Genomic DNA, 14,844 nt, shown 5'->3' with positions numbered 1-14,844 from the left:
CAGCAGATAATTCAGTAAATCAGTTTAAAAAAATTCTGTTTATTATTTCAGAAACCCAGCAGTATTAATGCTTTTGTTCGTTCCTTAAAATTTCTACCTGCAATATTTTACTTATTGAAATTATATTCAATATTGCGTCAGTCTTACTGGATATGAATGTTGCATGTCTTTATAAAATAAATGTCAGGTGTGTGTGAACTCTCATGTGTTTTACTTTGTGTCTGAGAACATGAGCTGGACAGATGTACAGACAGCATTGTGACTCCAAACACTCTGATTGGTTCAGTCTGACACACAGCTCAACCAACCAGAATGATTCAAAAGTGAAAGTAACAGCCAGCATTTACTCACAGTCAAGCTGTTCTGCACCCTGCTGCTGTTTCATGTAAGACAGAAGGATACATTTTGAAACATTATCTTCATGCTGATGTTTTCCATATGATAAACAGTGAGAGTGGCTGTGAAATCAAGTCTAAAAGGATTATCCTTGAGTGAAGAAAGAGATTTAAGAAAAGGTGAGATCATACCCAAACAATTGCCCAAAGGGAATTAATATACATTCAATAAATTTTGCAAGGAAAAGAAATTAAAGTCAGCTCTGTTCTGAAGAGGATTCAGAAGATGCAAAACTTTCAAGGAAAACCCAGTCTGATGGAGATGTCTCATGGACCTTGCTTTGTGCACTGGAGTGCAGTCATGTTGGAACAGGAAGGGGCCATCCCTAAACTGTTCCCACAAAGTTGGGAGCATGAAATTGTCCAAAATGTCTTGGTATGCTGAAGCATTAAGAGTTCCTTTCACTGGAATTAAGGGTTCAAGCCCAACCCCTGAAAAACAACCCCACACCATAATCCCCCTCCACCAAACTTTACTCTTTGCACAATGCAGTCAGGCAAGTACCGTTCTCCTGGAACCGCCAAACCCAGACTCGTCCATCGGATTGCCAGACAGAGAAGCGTGATTGGTCACTCCAGAGAACACGTCTCCACTGCTCTAGAGTCCAGTGACGGTGTGCTTTACACCACTGCGTCCGACACTTTGCATTGCACTTGGTGATGTAAGGCTTGGATGCAACTGCTCGGCAATGGAAACCCATTCCATGAAGCTCTCTACGCACTGTTCTTGAGCTAATCTGAAGGCCACACTAAGTTTGGAGGTCTGTAGCTATTGACTACGCTATCACGCTTGAATTCACTGAGCTCCTGAGAGCCACCCGTTCTTTCACAAAAGTTTGTCGAAGCAGTCTGCATGCCTAGGTGTTTGATTTACACACCTGTGGCCATGGAAGTGATTGGAACACCTGAATTCAATGATCTGGAGGGGTCCCAATACTTTTGGCAATATATAGTGTATATAGTGGACAAATTCAAATTGGTTTAAGTAAATAAGACTTAAGACTCTTATTGAGACTCTTAAATCTCAATCCATCATTTCGATCCTTTTGTTTCAAGAATCCAGAATTGGAAAGCCACCTACAGGAGAGATGCAAGAAGAACAGTATAAATATGTTAGAAGATAACACAAATCTGAGCACTACTATTTTAAAGATGCACTACAGACAGTCTTACTTAACACTGGAACAAAGCATCTTTGTTCTTAATGGTGGCTTTTTATTTCTTTCTTTCTAAACATTATTATCATCTTTAGGCAGTAAACAGCTTCAACTCAAAATTATCATTCTGACCACACAACGTTCCAGAAGTGATCCTCTTCCAAATGTACAAAGGCAATGACTGTACTTATTTTGTACGCTTCATATAAGATCTATAATGTGTCAAGACATGTTTGCATTAGGCTTCAATGTCAAAACAACGCATGTGAAACACCTGATGAAGATCCAAAGAATCATGTCAGTCATCAAAATGAATTCTAGAGAAGTATCCACGTAAGGAAATGAGGAAGTGCTAATGATCGTGAAAGGGGAGAGCAGTATTTTTCATTCATTCATTTCATGAAGTTCATTGTCAAATACAGTTTTGTATAAACAAATAATAATAATAATAATAATTATAAAAAACAAGAACTCACTAAAAACATTGTTTTTTTGCTACACGTGAGCTCCCTCTACAGGAGTTTTGTTGACTGACAGGAGTCATCTTACTTTGCAGTTAACCTTTATTTTCTACTTTTTTTTTTTTTAGTTTAAAACTAGAATCAACTAACAATGCAAAAGGACAAAAACAATCAGTGTAAGATGTGAGAATGATTAAGATAATCTTATTATTATACAAAACTTACAAATCCTTTTTTTTTTTTTTTTTTGCATTAAATACAAAAACAGCTTAATAATGCAGATGCATATTTTATGTACTGATGCCTCAATAACCTTCTAACAAAAATATGTCCTAACATTTTGCATTCACTTTTTTCTGTCACATTTCATTTGACCGTTTTGCAACATTATTGGAATGTTACTTTTGAAAGTTCTGAATGTTCTGAAACACACAGTAATATTTAAGAAACATTAGATTAATCCAACTAAACATTTCAGGAAAAACATTCCATGAATGATGTATACAAATAGTGAGTTTGTGCTAACATTAATAAAGATAATTTTGAACAAAGGTTTTATTAAAACTACTGGAAGAACGCTTTTCATAACTTTGAGAGAACCTTGCCACAACGTTCCCTGTTAGCTGGGTATACAACTAAAATTACACAAGAAACACTACTATGAGACATTCAGTTCTTTTTTTTTTTTTTGCCACAGGGTGTCTGAGAAACATCATTCTTTTGATACCACATTCTCTGAAAGACATTTTCCCCAGAAATCATTTTCCACGACAGTTTTGCATCTTCTGTGAGTCTCTTCTCTGTCAGTATCTGCAATATCTGAAGAACACAAGCACACTTTTATTACTCAGTGCTCTTGGTAAGTCATCGATATTTATTCAATGTGCAGTATATTGAACTAAAATTCTGTAAAATTTGGTTCCTCACTGCCAGAACATTCACATTTCTAATTGATTTCACCTCCAATCTCACTATCTGCCTCTTCTTCTCTGTGAGAGAAACACACATGAAACAGGATAATAATGGATGAGTTCAAATATTTCATTTAGTGATCAATTCTTCACACTGGCTTACAGCAACAGCTGAAAAAAAACAACAATCACAAAACTAAATCTTGCCAATTCATTAATCCACATACAAAGACTCAATATTTCTGCAGTTAAGTTAAATTTCAAATGACTCACCAGTGTAGCAGATGAATGCTAATTTTTCCACACACCACCAGTCGTTCCACTCTCCAGCAGAGGTTGTTTGAACACACATCTGATTGCCACCAGAATTGTTCGGCTGTCCTCTAATCCACAATCTGAATGCGGAATTGCTCTGATCAGACCAAATCCAGGGAGAAGTCCCTGTAATCCGATAGAGTCCAATCCAGATGTATTCATTAAAACCCTTGGTTACGTTTTCTACCAGTGAAATCAGGTCCTCCTGGTCATCCACGGTGGTGAGATCAATGTGATTCTGTCTGCAGTACGTTTGCACATCGGACCAGTTCATTTTCTCAGAAATAAAGTAAAACAGATGGGAGTTCACACTGGAGCTCAGAGCTGAGGAGAGAGACATTAACCCTGACTGATCAGTTGCATGAGACATGATTCATTTCAGTAAGCTGTACTGTATCTTTCAACATTCCTTCTGATGTTTATGCATGTTTATTTTGTGCAACAACTTTTGCCACTTGAGTTGAGATGCTACAACGATCTGTCACGACACAGAGTAACTTTATAACATAAGTTTCAACAGACTCTGTTGCAACAGAAACTATTGCCTCTGTCTTTTCCAACACATTAGACTCAGTTGCTCCTTTGCGTTTAAAAAAGATTAAGGAAATTAATCCAATGCCGTGGTACAATGAGCACACTCGGGCCCTAAAGGTAGCAGCCAGAAAAATGGAGCGCAGCTGGAAGAAAACAAAACTAGAAGTTTTTCACATTTTATGGAGAGAGAGAATGATTGTGTACAGAAAGGCCTTAAAAACTGCTAGATCTGCCTATTTTTCAAAACTTTTATAAGAAAATAAGCACAGCCCTAGGTATTTATTTGATGCAGTGGTTAAATTACCAAGAAATAAAGCTTCAAGTTCTGATGTTTCCAAAGAGCACAACAGTAATGACTTTATGAACTTCTTTACTTGCATGATTGACAATATTAGAGAGAAAATTATAACCATGCAACCGTCTATGTCAGTATCGTGTCAGACAGTGCATTGTAGTGTCCCTGAGGAAAAATTCAATTCATTTACTGCTTTAGGAGAGGAAGAATTGTCTAAACTTGTTAAATCATCAAAATTAACAACATGTATGCTAGACCCTATACCGACTAAGCTATTGAAAAAGATGCTTCCAGAGGTCATAGATTCTCTTCTTAATATTGTTAATTCGTCTTTATCACTAGAATATGTACCAAAAACTTTTAAGCTGGCTATTATTAAACCTCTTATTAAAAAAACACAACTTGATCCTAAAGAATTAGTCAATTACAGGCCGATCTCAAATCTCACTTTTCTGTCAAAAATACTAGAAAAGGCAGTTTCATCACAACTATGTTCCTTTTTTAGAAAGAAATAGTATCTGTGAGGATTTCCATTCAGGATTTAGACCGTACCATAGTGTTGACACTGCTCTCATTAGAGTTACTAATGATTTGCTCTTATCATCAGATCGTGGTTGTATCTCTCTATTAGTGTTACTGGATCTTAGTGCTGCATTTGACACTATTGATCACAATATTCTTTTAAATAGACTTGAAAATTATGTTGGCATTAGTGGAATTGCACTGTCATGGTTCAAATCATACTTATCTGACCGTTATCAGTTTGTAGTAGTAAACGATGAGATGTCATATCGATCACAAGTTCAATATGGAGTACCGCAGGGCTCAGTACTAGGACCATTGCTTTTCACTCTGTACATGCTACCCTTGGGAGATATCATTAGGAAGCATGGCGTTAGTTTTCACTGTTACGCTGATGATACTCAGCTCTATATTTCTTCATGCCCTGACGAAACTTACCAATTCACAAAATTAACAGAATGTATAGCTGATATAAAAAATTTGGATGACCAGTAATTTCCTACTACTAAATTCAGAAAAAACAGAGATTCTAATTTATGGACCAAAAACTTCTTCACATAATAACATAGAATACTCTCTAACATTTGATGGCTGCTCTGTTAAGTCTTCGTCGTCAGTTAGGAACCTGGGTGTGCTCTTTGATACCAATCTTTCATTTGAAGGCCATGTTACTAGCATCTGTAAAACCGTATTCTTCCATCTTAAAAATATATCTAAACTACGACATATGCAACATATGATCTCAGAATTCAGGCCAGCTAATAATACCTAGAATATCAAAATCAACCATAGGCAGTAGATCCTTCTCCTATTTGGCACCTAAACTCTGGAATAATCTTCCTAGCATTGTTCGGGAAGCAGACACACTCTGTCAGATTAAATCTAGACTAAAAATGCATCTCTTGGGACTCGGCTGTGTAGCCAGTGCTGAAGCGGTCTCATATGAAGCAATCCGAGCGACGTGACCACGGCTGCAGATGCCATATGCCCCAGGAGCCTCTGAAATTGTTTCAGTGAAACCACTGTTTTCTGCGAGAACGAGTTCAGGCAGTTCAGCACTGACTGTGCACGCTTGTTGGTGAGATGCGCCGTCATGTTGACTGAGTCCAGCTCCACACTGAGAAAAGAGATGCTCTGCACGGGGAGAGCTTGCTCTTTTCCCAGTTGACCCGAAGCCCCAACTGGCTGAGGTGACTGAGCACCAAGTCCCTGTGCTCGCACAACTGTTCTCGCGACTGGGCCAGAATGAGCCAGTCATCGAGGTAGTCGAGTATGCAAACGCCCACTTCCCTGAGCAGGGCAAGGGCACCCTCCACGACTTCAGTAAAGACGCGAGGTGACAGGGACAACCCGAAGGGTAGCACCTTGTACTGATATGCTCGACCCTCGAACTCAAAGCGTAGAAACGGTCTGTGTTGAGGGAGGATCGAGACATGAAAGTATTCGTCCTTCAGGTCGATCGGTGCGAACAAATCCAGGGCGCGAACGCACGTGAGGATGCATTTCAGCATGAGCATCTCGAATGGAGCTTGTGAAGGGCCTGATTCAAGACACGCAAATCCAAGATTGGCCTTAACCCCCCGCCTTTCTTGGGTACTATGAAGTACGGGCTATAAAACCCTGACTTCATCTCGGCTGGAGAGACAGGTTCTATTGCGTCCTTCGCCCGCAGGACAGGAGCGTTTCATGTCACCGAGGTGAACAGGACGCCGCTGAACCTGGGGGGACGCCTGGCGAACTGAATCGCATAGCCGAGTCTGACTGTCCGAATGAGACAACGAGACAGGTTGTAAGGCATAGCCACGCCCCCAAGCACCGTACAAGTGGAACCATCCGGACAGCAGAAGTACCCACGGGGAGGCAGCGTGTAGCGCTGTGGCACAACTTGGGAGGCAGTGCGTCCAGAATTAGAGGCTGTGAGTGGGGTGCACTCACGTGGCTTCAAGTGTCCAGTGAGGGACGGGGCATGGTGGTGAAAGAGGGTGTGGCTAAGAGTGAGGAAGAGGTGCGTCGCACACTGTCAGCACAGACCCTGTATGGCCCAGAGATTTTGGAAACTGCTCTTTTATTGACAAAGTGGGCCAGCGGCGGAACAGAAATAAAATGAAACACAAGATTCTCCACCCGGCCCTCTCCCGGTGCCTTCACCGTCTCCTGGGACAGGGCAGTCCCCTTCATCTCTGGGCCACCCGTCTCAGTACTGCTTCTCAGGCTTCTTTTTCGAGGGCTTAGTGGCCTGGGCGGGTTGCGTCGCCTTACTGTGGATGGCTCAGGGAGGATGGGCAGGTTCCGATCTCCCGGGAGCCTGTGCAGCCGCAGGGGGACGCCCTAGCGAGGAGCAGATAGGAGGCCAGCCCACGGCGGATTGATGGCAAAATTCCGCCAGGGCAAGATGTATTTAAAGGCCTCCGTCTGTTTTTGCACTGCCGAGAATTGCTGACCGAAGTCCTCGACAGTGTCGCCGAAGAGGCCGGCCTGGGAAATAGATCTGTTGAGAAAGCGAACTTTGTTGGCGTCCTTCATTTCGGCCAGGTCCAACCAGAGATGTCGTTCCTGGACCACCAGGGTGGACATTGTCTGACCCAGGGCCCGGGCCGCGACTTTTTCAGGAGCTTGCAGGAGCCCTGGCTCAGAACTACCCTCGTGCAGCTCCTTGAGAGCTTTCACCGGGCAAGCATGGCCATCAACTCTAAATCCGATTCAGCCTGAATGGCCACCCCGGAGAGAGGAAGTTCGGCGTCCTTCTCCTCAGAGTCCAAAAGCCCACTCCCCGACGCAGCGATTGACATCTGATTCTCATCCGGAGTGCCAAAAGCGATGCGGGAAACCTCCGTAGAGGCACATGGTGCTAGAGGAGTGGGAGGTTCGTGGGGGCGGAAGATGATTGGGTAGCAGCAGAGGGGACTCGTGCCTCTGTGTTAAAGAAGGAGAGTCGCGATCGCAACGACAACATGGACATGCCCTTGCAGTGAGGGCATGTGCCATCCACGAGCGCTGACTCAGCATGCTGTTTACCCAGACAAGTGAGACAGCGATCGTGGCTGTCAGATGAGGTCAGGAAACGACCGCATCCAGAAACACACAGACGAAAAGACATCTTAAAAAAGAAGACGCTGATCGCCTGTGCTTTGCTCTTTTAGATGAAGCACACAGGGACGAGTGTTGCGCTGTCACACACATAGCGCTGTACGTGCCTTCCCACCAGCCAGAGAGAGATCTGAGAGCTGCAGCCACCAGAACAAAAACAATAAAAGCAATGAAAATTGCTGTTTTTGCTCTTTAGTAGAAATTTCACTCTTTGAAGGTGAGAGAACGGTCACACAACCGATCAGCTCCGAAGCAAAAGTATGAATGGAAGGGAGTATGCCGGTCCTATTTATACCCGGATGCCGGGGGTGTGGCCCGGCATGTAAATCTCACTGGCCAATTCCCAATGGCTTGTTTTGTACCATTTGGAGGTGATTGGGCTCCCAAGCGAGACACCGTTACGTCAGTATTGACATAACGTCGAACGTGACTGACTGAATGGGAACTAAAGTGACACTTACCATAGAGAAACGTCCTACTCCAGTCGTGAATGCAAATCAGTTTCAGGTTGATCGGCTACTTCAGACGTTTCATCGTTGGGCTCGGGCTCGAATTGATACAGTAAAATCAATGCTATCTTTTCTGTCCATACGCAGTATACAATGTCTTGTAATTGATAGCTGTCATTTGGTTATGGCAATGGGGGTGCGGTGCACGCAGTAGACCAATCACAAATGATTGGGCCATCTGACCAATCAGAGCAGTGTTCAATAAATAAATAAATAAATAGAATAAAATAAGTTAACATTTTTAAAAAATGATGCATGAATAATCAAGTAAGCCCAAGTTGGTTCAGTACAGTGTATGTTTATTTACATTTACTTTATAAAAACCATTAAAGATTTCTAAGCAAAACAGACTCCACTTGATTAAAAAGTATAAACTATGAATCAGAAGACAGAAGGCATGAAGTGGATTGTGTACAAGAAGTTTTTCAGCAAGGTTTTAGTCATATTGATCATTTCTAGGCTAGAACATATAACAGAATGTTACAACAGAATGTGTGCTAATGCTTCACAACAACTTTTTAGACATGTAAGTCCCCTCCAAATACTGTAAATATGTATAATAAACGTATCTAAACTTTTAGATTTCCCTCTACAGGTGGTCACGTTGTTTTTAAATGCTGTCATGAGCTAAACAAAGATTGTACAAACAAAGTCACCAGATCTAAATATTCACAACAAAGATGAAACCAAATAATGAGACCTACACTTCCTCTGACTCTCCCCACAGCTGCTCAAATGTTTGTATCCCCTAGGATACATCGACAGTATTTGGGATAATGACTAACAGCTGAACAGAATGACTAATTATTATGAGTACCCATAGTGACAAACTCATAGAACAAAGGAAACATGTGACTGAAGGAAAACAAACTAAAAGTCTATTAAACAAAAACGACTGAATATTTGTGAAACCTGGCAGTTATTTTCATACTTAATTCAAATAAAGTACAAATAATATCCATGTTTCTGGAAACAGCTGCTAAGGGTTTGGACGAACTTCAGCATAGTTTTTAAGAACTTGAGAGAATCGAATGACTTTGATCTCTTCTGGTTTAGATCTTTTGTCATCCCACAGATACTCAGATGAAAGCAGTTTACTGGGTTTGTTATAAAGGAAGTACTTGTTCAAATGAGACTCCTCCTGCCATACCGCCTCGATGGATTTAGATGCATCAATTTCCAGCTGCTCCCGGCAGGTTTTAGCAAGCTGATATACATCTTTCACTAAGCCACCGATCACAGCTCCAATAAAATAATAATCACCCTCAGAGTAAGGAATGAATGCTTGAGACTCTGGCCTGCGTTCATATGTGAATTGTTCACGAGGGGAACTATAAAACCATGGATGTAATGCACCTACTAGACGACCCAAAGTCTCTACCCCCCAGCGACCATAGAACTTTGTGTCCACATCAAGGCTGAAAACATAGTCGGCTTCATTGACCAGTCGACTCTCGATCAGTTTCTCCAGTCTTTTCATCCTGCTCAAACTGATCTCCTGCCATCTGTTAGAACTAGGAACTTTTATCACAGTCAGATGATGGCCTTCACCCAGTTCCACTGCAGGAACCTGTTCTGGTTCATCAGTGAATATATAATAATGCACATGAAATCCAACAAAGTAATTCTGCTCTGCAGACTCCAGAAAATCTTTAAGAAACCGTGTGTATCTGTAAAACAGCAAGGGAGAAGGATTACAAAAGTAATATATAAGATGGCAATAAAATTCCTCAACACAAGAACTGAAAGACAAATATACAGTTGTTGAAAAATTCACCATAGGCATGGGGTAAACTGTTACTTTCTAATAAAAGCAGAAAAATACAGTAAAATTAGACAGCTTGACTTTAGTGGTCACTGGGGTAGGCTCCCAGATAAGGAGAATTAAAATACTTAATTTTACTTGATTGTACTAATTTTACTAATTTTGTACTTGATTGTACTGTCAAGTTTTTCTTGAGCTTTTGACATATAAGAGGTTTATTTAAGATATACTGTAAGTTTCAGAACTGAAAACTTCCTTGTTAGTCCAATAAAAGCTTTAAAGGTCCCGTTCTTCGTGATCCCATGTTTCAAACTTTAGTTAGTGTGTAATGTTGTTGTTAGAGTATAAATAAAATCTGTAAAATTTTAAAGCTCAAAGTTCAATGCCAAGCGAGATATTTTATTTAACAGAAGTCGCCTACATCGAACGGCCAGTTTGGACTACATCCCTCTACTTCCTTCTTTAATGACGTCACTAAAACAGTTTTTTGACTAACCTCCGCCCACAGGAATACACAAGAGTTGCGTTTGTAGAGTGTGTTTGTCGCCATGTCGTCGAAACGCTGTTATTTTCATCCCGCAGTCCAATCACCGGGTCTGATTCCGGCTCAAATTGATAGGGTAAAATTAAAGACATGTTTACAATAACACTGAGCGCGTGCATCTCCACGTTATGGTAAGAGGCGTGACCTTTCCGGGCACGGTGCGCTCAGAGCTGTCGAATCACAACTCAGGAACCGCTGGCACAATCAGAACTCGTTACGTATTTCTGAAGGAGGGACTTCATAGAACAAGGAAGTCATCAGCCCGTTTTTATGACAGTGGAAACAGCGGTATACAGATAAGTAAATTATGTGAAAAATACTGTGTTTTTTTACACGCGAAACATGAACACGTGTTATATTGCACACTATAAACACAATCAAAGCTTCAAAAAACCACGAAAAATGGGACCTTTAATTGACACCAGACCCAGCAAACGACAGGATTTTCAAATTGGGGATCTATGACGTCAAAGGGCAGCAAGCCTGAACTCGACAGTAACGCAACAACATGTGAGTAACTGTGTTAATTCTAATGCCTGATCTGATATTAATGATTCATGTACAGTCAGATGATCATTGTCTGTGTGTGTCAGTAAATCAAACCAGTGACTAAACGTCAACTTGCCTTGTTTCTCTTAGTAGGATGAAAATAATCTGTTATTTAACGTGATTAAATTATATAAAGAAAGCGATCAAAGAAAGCTTCCTTTGTAATCGCTGGAGCAGCGTGCGCTGAAGCTGTCAATCAAACAGCGCGAGTTTATCAGTGACTGGCGCACAAAACTCCCGTTTTATTCAACGAATCTCTTAATTATATCGCGTTTGCACTGTTAGTGAAGATGAAAGCATTTGTTAGTGTGCAGAAATTGAGTTGCAATGACGAGATCACGGCTTTCATTCGCTCAACACGTCTGTGATCGACTACAATGTTCATCTCTGCAACCTTTCATGCCACGATCTAAATATAATTCAGCACTTTTCACGATTAGTTAACCTTGAGAGCTGTAATAGTAAAAACACGCTAAAAGAGAGAGTAATACTTGGATATTTTCAAATGGAAAGATGTCAGCCAATCACAGCAGACGTTTACACTGAAGTCTCACACAGACACGCCCCTTAAAACAGAGCGTTCAAATCAGAGGCTAAAATCAGGGTAGGAAAAATGCCTTTTTTTTTTATAAATTATGACAATATTGGAAGTAAAAAGCATACTAACATTATAAGTGCACCACAGGAAACATTATAAAACAATAAAACAATGCAGTTCATGACCCCTTTAAATTAAATTTATTAATAATATGTTATTAATTGTAACAAGGCCGTTTTAGAAGATAGCATGTTGGATCCAGATACAGTTTAAGAGTTTATATAAAAACAAAACAACAGATGTAAATCCAGGCAGAGAACATGAGTCCAGGCAATGAACAGGATAATCCATCACAGGGAACAACAAGAACTAAAACAAATGCATATGATACATCCAAGTAGGACAACACCAGACAAAGAACATGAGAAACACTGGGGTATATACACACACGGGCTGATTGGCAAACAAAACACCTGGGAACAATCAGAGAACTAATCAACAAGAAAAACTACAAAGGACTACAAAACATGGCACTAGGACAGGAAATACAACAAAAGTCCACAAGACAGGACAACACAGGCTGGGATCATGACACTAATGTACTAGTTATAAGTACTCTGGTGTCTCCAGAATGTGTCTGAAGTTTCAGCTGAAAATCCCCCACAGATCATTTATTATAGCTTGTCAAATTTGCCCCTATTTGGGTGTGAGCAAAAACACGCCGTTTTTGTGCGTTTCCCTTTAAATGCAAATGAGCTGCTGCTCCAGAAGAGGGCGGAGCTTTAACAGCTCAACAACAACAAAGCTGGAGAATCTCACACAGCCAAAATGAGGATTGTCAGTAACGGTGTTCAGCCTTACATTGTTCAAACCGGAGTCGACACTGATGGAGAGACTCAGGAAGAAGTTACAACTTTTAGAATGAAACTGGACGTTTCTGAATGGTTAGTGGATAAATTTATGTAGTTGCTGTGGAGTTGATTCACCTCATCCACTAGCATGTGCCGTCATGTTCATCTTTTGTGTTGAATTGACCCTCGTTTGTGAAGCAGTCCGGCGTAAAATGACGGCATGTCAACAACACTCTACTACAACAACTCTTCCTCTTCTCTAAAGCAGCCCAACATGGCCCCGCCCCCTTTGTTGTGTGTTCTCGGGGGCGGGGTTAATGTAAATTTTAGGGTTTGTGATGTCACTAAACCAGGAAGAAGCTTGTTGTATTCCCTAAGAGCCATTTGTTGCGATTTCTGTAAAAGAAAATATCCCCCTTTGCATTGAACTTTGAGCGTCGAAACTTTGCAGATAGATGTAGATAGTATATTAAAAGCACATTTTAGTTCATATTCATGGTCTCTCAAAATAGCACAGTTGAGTACAATTAGATGTTGTTATATGTATATTAAGATACAAAAAAAATGTATATTAAGTACAAAATTAGATTTCTGGAATACTCCCCAGGTCTAAAGCAGGTCAAATGCAGTTTAACTTCTGCATGTGAAATGCCCAATCCTTCATTTAGCCTCAGCTGTACTGAAAAGGCATTCTTGTTTATTTTGATACTGTTGAAACTCAAAGTAAAGGAAGATCAGAGATAGGAGAGATAGGTACTCACTTCCCAAGAGCGAAGACTGTAGTTGCTATGGTTAAGTTTTGTTGTTTGTAGATCGAATCAATCAATATGGGATCGAATGTTCCTTCCCATACGATTGGGGCTAACCATGGTGACAAGGGAATACCTTTGCCATCTGGGCTGTTTTAAATAAATTCAAATACATATGCATGAAATGCAAATCCAAATGCATATTAATATATATATATATATATATATATATATATATATATATATATATATATATATATATATATATATATATATATATATATATATATATATATATATATATACACACACACACACACACACACAAAGAACTGTTTATGGTCTTACCCCAGTACACGGGGCTGATCGTATGAAAGCCTGTACAAAAAAAAAAAAAAAAAAACACGTTATTATACACTTCTTTTTGTATATTTAAATACACACACATATATATATATATATATATACTTAAATATTTGCATGTATATACTGTACTGTATACATGTATATGCTGTATATACTGTATATAATATAAATAGTTTATGTATAAATATAACAAATTTTCTTAAATGTGTCACAGAGCTCTGAGACTTGAGGGTAAGATCCAAGTGCAGTTTAATAGGAAAATCCAGAATCGTTGTCACAGCCAGGCAAAGGGTCAAAAACACAAGTAACCAGTTCATAAAACATAAAAACAAAAACAGTGCTCAGACATGCAACATAACAAAAACAAAACCTTGATGAAACTGGCAGAAACAAACCAGGTATAAATAGGCAGACACAAATGGCATGAGTGATAACAGCTGTGTGCAATGAACAGTAATGAGTCCGGGAAGTGGGTTATGGGAAATGGAGTCTGTGATAGTGGCAATAGTCCGAGGTGGAGTGCCCTCTGGTGGCTATCAAGGGCACTTCAGCAGGTGATCATGACAATATATAAATGCATGTGTGTCTTTATATATACACAAAACAATTATACACAGCACACACATATATATTATGTAAACACAAACTTTTATTTTGGATGCGATTAATCATTTGCCCAGCATTAAAATATACATCATTTAATACTACCTTTTCGTTTGTTAGTCAATTTCACATTGTTGAGTCAATTTCACATTTGCAATTGTGGGGATACTCAAGAAAAAATTCATTCTCGCTTGTATAATATATGATCCAGATTAAAAATGAACTCGCACAGGAGTTGTGTATTGAAGAGAGTTTGAGTTTTAAATCGATCTCTATGCAACCACTGCATTAGAGGACAAGGAATCTGTTAAGCCTATGGAAAAGTTTACATACCCCTTGCAGAATCTGCAAAATGTTTATTATTTTAACAAAATAAGAGAGATCATACAAAATGCATGTTATTTTTTTATTAAATTAACCCCATTTAAAAGTTTACATACCATTGGTTCTTAACACTGTGTGTGGTTACCTGATGATCTATGGCTATTTTTGTGTTTTGTGATGGTTGTTCATGAGTCTCTTGTTTGTTCTGAGCAGTTAAACTGAGCTCTGTACTTCAGAAAAACCCTCCAGATCCTGCAGATTCTTCAGTTTAAGGATATTTTGCATATTTGGACCCTTAACAGCAGGGATGCACTGTTATGAAAATTGACCGATACATTAATTCTTTTAAAGCTGATAACCGATATATTG

General features: G+C 39.9%; 2 protein-coding genes across 3 annotated transcripts in view; both read right to left on the bottom strand.

The window, feature by feature from the left end:
• The window catches only part of LOC125270868 (globoside alpha-1,3-N-acetylgalactosaminyltransferase 1-like), a 201,621-nt gene that overhangs the window by 152,398 nt on the left and 34,379 nt on the right, over positions 1-14,844 (bottom strand). The window contains exons 7-9 of one of the 2 annotated variants that reach the window (XM_048194876.1): positions 13,531-13,560; positions 13,195-13,332; positions 8,465-9,856 (exon numbers count right to left, since the gene is read on the bottom strand). In XM_048194876.1, the coding sequence (XP_048050833.1) occupies positions 9,166-9,856; positions 13,195-13,332; positions 13,531-13,560 (859 nt within the window). In that variant the 3' untranslated portion in view covers positions 8,465-9,165. Of the gene's footprint in view, positions 1-8,464; positions 9,857-13,194; positions 13,333-13,530; positions 13,561-14,844 lie in introns of those variants that run through there. The other variant, XM_048194875.1, reaches the window with a different exon arrangement.
• On the bottom strand, positions 1,120-3,767 carry LOC125270873 (C-type lectin mannose-binding isoform-like). The gene is made up of 4 exons (XM_048194880.1): positions 3,198-3,767; positions 2,974-3,002; positions 2,741-2,832; positions 1,120-1,472 (listed from the first exon to the last, which is right to left on the bottom strand). Exons 1-4 carry the CDS (start codon positions 3,607-3,609, stop codon positions 1,367-1,369), a joined length of 639 nt encoding a protein of 212 aa, XP_048050837.1. The 5' UTR covers positions 3,610-3,767; the 3' UTR covers positions 1,120-1,366.

The sequence above is a fragment of the Megalobrama amblycephala genome, linkage group LG6 (genome assembly GCF_018812025.1).
Source record: "Megalobrama amblycephala isolate DHTTF-2021 linkage group LG6, ASM1881202v1, whole genome shotgun sequence".
Lineage (NCBI taxonomy): Eukaryota > Metazoa > Chordata > Actinopteri > Cypriniformes > Xenocyprididae > Megalobrama > Megalobrama amblycephala.
Note: the sequence above shows the minus strand (reverse complement) of the source record. Positions and strands in the feature narration are given on the sequence as shown.

Bases quoted from the DNA above. Each gene is read 5' to 3' on its own strand.
- LOC125270873 (XM_048194880.1), bottom strand. From the start codon at position 3,609: ATGTCTCATGCAACTGATCAGTCAGGGTTAATGTCTCTCTCCTCAGCT. The intron at 3,003-3,197 runs GTGAGTCATTTG...TTTCTCTCACAG, and splicing joins AGCATTCATCTGCTACACTG to AGAAGAAGAGGCAGATAGTG. The intron at 2,833-2,973 runs GTGAAATCAATT...TGTGTTCTTCAG, and splicing joins GGCAGATAGTGAGATTGGAG to ATATTGCAGATACTGACAGA.